Raw genomic sequence first — 8,804 nt, 5'->3', positions numbered from 1 at the left:
GCAAAAGCATACACTGTGGCGGTACATTCATCACATAAAGACTACATAGTCATACATGGCGAAGAAAAACAAAAGTCAATACAGAACTTCTGATCAAAGTAATCTCCAATGAACATAACTAATATGGATAAAGTCGTCTATACTCGTGTTTGAGGAGAGCCTTCCGGCAGCCTCCAAAGCGAACAATCATCACACCACCATCCGAGACCTCTCACTCCTACACAAGGCCAACCAGGGTGTGTCTTGTGCTTGAAGGGCGGAGGGAGGAGGGGGAGCGCACCGCGTCTCCACACTTACGTTGTATATAAGAGTGGCGACAGGCAATGAACGACAGACTCGCATTCAAGTCTTCAACATAGAACAACATGGGCAAGACTGTAAGCATCCCACGTTCACCTCTGTCCCTCACTCATTTCACCACTCTGGCACTCTTATCACAGAAAAGGCAGTCAGCGGTGTCTCCTCATTGTTGTTAGTTTGACATTAAGAAAATCTTTTATATAAATATTTGTTAGACTTTAACTTCATTCTGCTAAAGAGACAGGGCAAAGCGTTGCATGGGTATGTAACTAGACAAACAGACAGAGCTGTTAACAAACAGATATCTAACAGTATCAATCCTCCATTTACTGTGTCGTGTTTTCAGTCCCCTCCTCTAGTTTTGTCCCAGCACTCCTCTGCTAACCAGTGTTGTGCTACAGGTGTTCTTCGTGCTGTCTGTGCTGGTGCTGGTGGCCGCCGCCCTGGCAGACCCCAACCCAGAGCCTGAGCCTGAGCCTGGATACATCAGCCGTGGCTATGGCGGATATGGCGGATTTGGTGGATTCAGAGGAGGCTTCGGTGGCTACAGAGGCGGATATGGCGGCTATGGTGGTGGCTATGGCGGCTACAGGGGCGGCTATGGTGGCTACAGCGGCGGTTATGGTGGATACAACTATTACGGTGAGTATCAGGAAACTCTTACCTCCCCTAAAGACATTATTCGTCATCACCTTCTATACAATGGCTGCGGTGGTTATGACGGATACGGTTATTAACTAGAGTTATAATAAATGAAGCCCAAGTAGTCTGTTTAGACCAGTCCTTGAAGTTTTCTTACTCCGACGATACCTATGCTTACCTAGATTGTAGCACTTTACAACTAAGAAACGAAATTATGTGAGGCAAAATGTTTGATCTTCTTATTTCGTGAATGTAGAATGCAAAGACAATAATGTTTTTTTTGTTCTGTTTTGTTTTCCAGGTTAACTTCAGCGTCTCCGCGGAAACAAGAGACAACGTCCTCGGTTATGTTAATGACCACAAACCAATGATCATACTTCAAACCTGTTTTGCAACAATAAACTCATCCAAATTTCACTTTTCTTTTTATACCATGTGTTGACATTCACAACGAAAACTATTTGTTGTTGTTGTTGTTGTTGTTGTTGTTGCTGCTGTTGTTGTTGTTGTTGTTGCTACTATTGAACATTGGTGCTCGCAGAGAGAGAGAGAGAGAGAGAGAGAGAGAGAGAGAGAGAGAGAGACAGACAGACAGACAGACAGACAGACAGACAGACAGACAGACAGACAGACAGACAGACAGACCGAGAGACTGCTTTATTGACTAATTGACTGACTGCCCAGATAGTTGACTGATTGACTTACTGGATGACTGATTGAGTGCTCAGAAATTATTGCCTTTTTTTCATTTCTTAGAAGTGTAATTTTAAACATCATGCACATCATACCGTTTTGGTAATAAGTCCAGGTCTAGAAAGTCAAAGCGTGATGTTTCAAGCCACTCAAGATATAACACCAAAAAATTGCAATGTCAATAATTTACAATGCGGTACTTATTTTTGTTCATACTCTCTCTCACAGACACACACACACACACACACACACACACACACACACACACACACACACACACACACACACACCTATGTAATAATAGTTCGATATGGGCACACACATAATATACTGATACACACTATATATTACATAACCGGAATACTCAAAAGCTTATGGGTATATTCACAAAATTTTGCACAGAATTACTATTAAAGTATTGATTAGTTCAAAAATATGAAATTAGATAACACAGCAATAATTAAGTATATTCCTCAGCTTCTTTATTAATTTTAAACAGAAAATAAATACATTACAGTTATATAATAGATCTTCTGTCTAACTATGCTTTAGATCTCCTTCATGAGACACTGCTAAGCGTGTGGTGCTCTGCAAGGTGGGCGCGAGTCACATTGCGTTCTGGCATACTTACTACTGGATGTCGGTGTGAAGCTTGCGTCAGTATTGTCAGCATGATTTGTCTGGAATTTGAATCCACTTTAGATCCATGGAAAAGCGTATTATTGGCATTAAACACACCATGCGCATCTATTTCCTTTCGGTTATAGAGGTAGGCGATGTAGGTTTAATTGTATATTCTTCCTTATATAAAGGAATTCTGTAAAAGTTGTAGCTAATTATACCAAAGACATTAAACTGTACATGTATTTTATTAATTTCGATACCTTCAATTGTATTACATTCTCTTTTTATTCAAAGTATTATCTATGAGTAGTAAAATATTTATGTTAAGGAACTCTCAATTCAAAAGCATTTATTCCAACAAATGTGTTTACAAGTAGATTCATGATAAAACCTGATACCACGCATTGAATTTTATCAGTGTGCAACATTGCTCATTATCTATGATTGATGATCGATGCTTAATATGTGGAAAATAGCTTTTACATAATACTCGTTGATAACATATAAGAATTTCAGTTCATTGCTCTCACAAATCACACAAACTACTAGTAAATGAAATCAAATTGGCCGATAATTTAGTCACGAGGTAAGTAAACATCAAGACATATTATGTAGAAGGATTGTTTGTTATCATTAGTCAGTCAGCTTTGTATGCGATGACACAGACATTTTAATCTAATGATTTATTTAGTGATATAGTGTAAGAAACAGAGTGAAATGCCTTAATGAAATTCCACAAATATGTTATCCAGAACTTTTATTTAGGCAACGTTTGAGAAACGTGAAGCATTAGTGGCTCCGTTCAGAGGCTGAGAAGGAAGCTACATCAAGATCAAGCTCATATACACTATTTGGTGAAACATTCCCTTGATCGGACAACCACTACCTTTTCAAAGAGCTTACAAAAAATTTTTTTGTTTATCTCTGATGAAAATTTTATATTGTAGTAATTCTTAAATTACCTGGCAAGTAATTTTCTATGAATTATGTGTGGCAAAGAAAAAAAAATAATAAGATTCATCACTTTGAACTGAACTTTACCTTTTCTTTAAACACACCACGACAGCTGAAATGAAATGAGTTATTCATAACACGAATCTTTCCTCCTGGAAATGATAAAGCTCATGTCATAATATTAAAAGATTGAAATGATGTAATCTTCTCATCCACCACATATAATATAATTCGTAGAAAGTTATTTTCCAGGTAATTTGAGAATTACCTCTCTCTCTCTCTCTCTCTCTCTCTCTCTCTCTCTCTCTCTCTCTCTCTCTCTCTCTCTCTCTCTCTCTCTCTCTCTCTCTCTCTCTCTCTCTCTCTCTCTCTCTCTATATATATATATATATATATATATATATATATATATATATATATATATATATATATATATATATATATATATATATATATATATATATATATATATATATATATATATATATATATATATATATATATATATATATATATATATATATATATATATATATATCAAATGTGATCTATTATTGTTACTGAGACTCTTGTAATTCGTACTGATTTCTTTATAATATAAAGGAAAGAGTTAATATGGAATATGTATACCAAACCTTGAGATTTATTTTCACGATAATCCTAAACTAGTGGGTGCGTCACCCTAGCGGGGCTTGAGGAGGATACAAAGAGGCCGTAAAGTCATCTGCTCAAAACTAATTGCTTAATTAAAATAATGGAATAATTCTAGAACAAGTATCTGCCATTACACACGTTCAAAGTATAATGTTACGCCAGTCACTTCAACGGTCCAACCCGAGGAAGAAGCAGCACCATCCATCTCACTAAAATAAGCTGTTCACAACATAGAATTCAAGCGGTCAGTTTTTCATTTTTTTTTTATTTCAGTATTACCATTCAATATTCATATTTAGTTTGTGGAACAGTGCATATCTTGGTTGCAGTTATTTACCAGAGCAATTAAGTTTCCTAACATTTTAATGCTGAGAATTCGAATTATTATTTACGTGTCATGTCATCATATTTGATATTCAGTTTTAAAAAATGTGCCTCAGTCTCATGTTTTCAAACAATTTAGCTCTTGGAACTGCAAGCCAATTTTGCCCATTTGCTAATATCTAAAAATTTTTTCGTTACCTTTGAACCAAATGTTTAGTTACTTAGAAAAATGCCTCGTAAGTGTATTATTTGTTTGATTCGATTTCATTATCAAAATTTAATACAAACAGATATCTGTTTTACTCATCAGTATATAAATACAAGAAAAAAAAATATTTTCACATAAAAAAAGGAGAGGGGGCGTGCTGGTCTACTGGAAGAAAAGATAATTTGGGAACCATTGATTCTAAACAATCAATAATTAGAGTCAAATGTAGCATAGACATGTGTCCTGGAACAGGTAGACGGACAGACAGAGAGGCACACTGAATGTCTGACTAACAGAATATTTGATTCAATAAACTAATGAGAGAGAGAGAGAGAGAGAGAGAGAGAGAGAGAGAGAGAGAGAGAGAGAGAGAGAGAGAGAGAGAGAGAGAGAGAGAGAGAGAGAGAGAGAGAGAGAGAGACAGACAGACAGACAGACAGACAGACAGACAGACAGACAGACAGACAGACAGACAGACAAACAGACAGAAAGGCATGCAGCCAGACAGACAGACAAGCAAACGGACAGACAGACAGACAGACAGACAGAGATAGACAAGCAGTCGGGCGAGAAAAGAAAAGAAGATAAATATTGATGAGATAAGTTCTCATTTCTGTGTGGCGCTGCAAAGTTTGAATCGCATTCCAAAACCTCTCACTCCTGCACAAGGCCAGTCGGGGTGTGACTCGAGCTTGAATGGCGGAAAGATTGGGGGTTGGTGGGAGGAGGCGGGAGTCTGCACGCTGGTGTAGTATATAAGAATGGCGCCAGGATGGGAATGGCAGACTAACTCAGAAGTCTTCAACACATACACCATGGGCAAGACTGTAAGCATCTCTCTCTCTCTCTCTCTCTCTCTCTCTCTCTCTCTCTCTCTCTCTCTCTCTCTCTCTCTCTCTCTCTCTCTCTCTCTCTCTCTCTCTCTCTCTCTCTCTCTCTCTCTCTCTCTCTCTCTCTCTCTCTCTCTCTCTCTCTCTCTCTCTCTCTCTCTCTCTCTCTCTCTCTCTCTCTCTCTCTCTCTCTCTCTCTCTCTCTCTCTCTCTCTCTCTCTCTCTCTCTCTCTCTCTCTCTCTCTCTCTCTCTCTCTCTCTCTCTCTCTCTCTCTCTCTCTCTCTCTCAGCACTTCATGGTGTTCACTACTCCTTGGGAGAAAAGCTGTTTCCTATCCAGGCCATCAATACTGCCATCCAAGCGAATTCTTTGTAGAGTGTAGTGTTTGCGTTGCTTGAGTTGCTTTGCTGCATGACTTCATATTGCTGTTCAAAGAAGTTAAAAGTTGAAATTTCGTCTTTATATTCGTTACTTAGTTTATTATTCTTTGGTTAGATTTAGTAAGACATGATTCTCACTTTTAAGAAACACATATGATATAGGCTACACTAACAGTGACGGTCCAAAAAATATACAGTTTTGCAGTAAAGTTGGTAAGCATGGGCCAGTCTATAAATGGCTAAAAAACCACACTATACACATGAGCCAGTTACACCATTAATAAAAAGACGTTTCAGTGGATTAAGGAGACACTTTCATTGATGTTTTCTTTCTTAAATCTTGATTAAACAGTTTCCTGTTAATATTTGTTAGATCAAAAAGTAGGATCTAAAATCTGTCCGATAGATATTAACGAACTAATATCTGACGATTTTAATCCTCCACCTGCTGTGTCGTACTTTTAATCCTCACTTCAGTTTTGTCCCAGCACTCCTCTGCTAACCAGTGTTGTGCTACAGGTGTTCTTCGTGCTGTCTGTGCTGGTGCTGGTGGCCGCCGCCCTGGCAGACCCCAACCCAGAGCCTGAGCCTGAGCCTGGATACCTCAGCCGTGGCTATGGCGGATATGGCGGATTTGGTGGATTCAGAGGAGGCTACGGTGGCTACAGAGGCGGATATGGCGGCTATGGTGGTGGCTATGGCGGCTACGGGGTCGGCTACGGTGGTGGCTATGGTGGCTACAGACGTGGTGGATACGGTTATTACGGTGAGTTAGGAGTAAAATCGAAATATATATATTTTAACCCCATTCCTATGACTACTATTTTTAAGGAGGAAGTCTGATGACACTTCACTAATTTTTGTTAAACTCTTCAACTATTCTTTATACACTGCCACCTCATAGATCCCTATATATATATATATATATATATATATATATATATATATATATATATATATATATATATATATACTTTTTTTTGTTCCTCTAGGCCACACGAAAAAGGAAATTGAACCATAAATATTTACTTATTTCAACAACGTTTAGCCATATCACAGTGCAGAATAGTTCACGGAAAAAAATCTTTAAAGCATAACATTTATTCGTCCTTTTATGATTTAAATATACAAGTAACATTGTTCTCCGATTTGCAGGCTAACTCCAGGGTGTCTCCTGCAAGCGACAACGTCCTAGGTCATGCAACAAACAATACCGACCATCAAATCATGTTTTCAGTAATAAATTCGTTCAGTCTTTCTTTCTTGTTTTCATACCATATGTTGATATTCAGGTCACTGATTTAACTATTACTATTATGTATTGCTTAGCATTGATGTCCGAAAGGTGGAGAGAGAGAGAAAGAGAAAGAGAGAGAGAGAGAGAGAGAGAGAGAGAGAGAGAGAGAGAGAGAGAGAGAGAGAGAGAGAGAGAGAGAGAGAGAGAGAGAGAGAGAGAGAGAGAGAGAGAGAGAGAGAGAGAGAGATGATGATGAAGACAAAAGAAATAAAGAAATAGAAAGTAAATAGAGAAAAAAATCAAGGAAAGCTGACCATTTCATCACTCCAATGCATGTAATGAGTGTTACGAAGAAATAGTGAGAAAAAAACAGATACATTATTTTTAACTCTGAACACTTCGAGCGTGTGTGTGTGTGTGTGTGTGTGTGTGTGTGTGTGTGTGTGTGTGTGTGTGTGTGTGTGTGTGTGTGTGTGTGTGTGTATGCGTGCGTGGATGGATAGGTGGGTGTTTGTGCTGACAATATTACTCCCCACCAAACATTTCTTTCTCTTTCAATTTTACCTCTTCATTTCTGTTTAATTTCCCACTTTAACTACTACTACTACAACACTCTTTCATTTCACCGTCATTTTTTTTCGTCCCAGTCACAACTCCATAACAAGAGCAATAACATTACAGCGATTGAACCATTAATTACTACTTACGCGGATGAACAAATTGCTGCTGTTTTTCCCGTCTCGCCAGTCACCGGTGTCTCCAAGTCTGTAAATGAGAAACAAAAAAATTAATTACTGATCGTTAGGAAAGTTATCATCACACTTGAATATACGAGGCACTTAATTTTCATTATAATGATTATGACAATCGTAAATATGACACAGTGGTGATCCTGCAAAGAAAATAACGTTGCCAGCTAGTTAACAGTCCAGTAGTGATCGTTGAAAAATATCATAATGGAGCTTCAAGCAAAAGTACATTGAATTGTGGTTATGATAATGTTCTACTTGAAAATATTCCACTTTCATCGTTTATTGCTAATTCTTTTTTCAAAATGGCTAAATGTCTTCAATTATTGTGATATATATATATATATATATATATATATATATATATATATATATATATATATATATATATATATATATATATATATATATATATATATATATATATATATATATATATATATATATATATATATATATATATATATATATATATATATATATATATAGAGAGAGAGAGAGAGAGAGAGAGAGAGAGAGAGAGAGAGAGAGAGAGAGAGAGAGAGAGAGAGAGAGAGAGAGAGAGAGAGAGAGAGAGAGAGAGAGAGAGAGAGAGAGAGAGAGAGAGAGAGAGAGAGAGAGAAAGGGGGGCAGGGAATGAGCAATCGTTTTTCTGACATCTCTAAATATAAAACATTACCTAACTTTTATATAGCAAGTATTATTTAAGTGCGCCAAATTATTTTAATTATTTAAAAGCATCGTTAGAAAAATAGGTATTTATTGCAATCAGAAAGACTGGTACGATGACGATGAGAGTAAAGTCAGTTATTGAAAACTGTTGCTGTTAACACAACGGAATAATTAATCCAACGGCATATAGGTCACATTCACCTTTGTGTTACGCGTGTTTTCATTTGCTGCAGTATCTTATATTGCATATTGATTCAGAAACTGCATATAAATATGTACAGAAAACATGGTTTAATTATTGTTCATAATAGTTCCGTTCCTGTCACAAACGCCATTATATAGTGGTCTGACATGCATCATCAAACTATAAACGTCATATGTTACAAAATTAGGTAATATATGTATATGACAGAAACACAGAGCTGAACGAAAATCCCTTTACGACGAAAGAATGCAGAAGACACAAAATCAGAGACAAAGACATGTCGTTAAAAGGTAAGAATCAGAGACAGTGTAAAGGTAAGGCGCATGATAAC

General features: G+C 37.2%; 2 protein-coding genes across 2 annotated transcripts; both read left to right on the top strand.

Moving 5' to 3' along the window:
* Positions 1-275: 275 nt before the first annotated feature.
* LOC123518136 (nucleolar protein 3-like) lies at positions 276-1,359 on the top strand. The gene is made up of 3 exons (XM_045278803.1): positions 276-377; positions 702-942; positions 1,244-1,359. Exons 1-3 carry the CDS (start codon positions 366-368, stop codon positions 1,246-1,248), a joined length of 258 nt encoding a protein of 85 aa, XP_045134738.1. The 5' UTR covers positions 276-365; the 3' UTR covers positions 1,249-1,359.
* A 3,760-nt stretch (positions 1,360-5,119) lies between these two features.
* On the top strand, positions 5,120-6,868 carry LOC123518185 (neuropeptide-like protein 29). The gene is made up of 3 exons (XM_045278874.1): positions 5,120-5,226; positions 6,130-6,376; positions 6,766-6,868. The coding sequence occupies exons 1-3, from the start codon at positions 5,161-5,163 to the stop codon at positions 6,768-6,770; spliced, it is 318 nt and encodes a 105-aa protein (XP_045134809.1). The 5' UTR covers positions 5,120-5,160; the 3' UTR covers positions 6,771-6,868.
* The last annotated feature ends 1,936 nt before the right edge of the window (positions 6,869-8,804 follow it).

This window comes from Portunus trituberculatus, chromosome 43 (genome assembly GCF_017591435.1).
Source record: "Portunus trituberculatus isolate SZX2019 chromosome 43, ASM1759143v1, whole genome shotgun sequence".
NCBI lineage: Eukaryota > Metazoa > Arthropoda > Malacostraca > Decapoda > Portunidae > Portunus > Portunus trituberculatus.
This window is presented reverse-complemented; position numbering and strand designations above follow the sequence as displayed.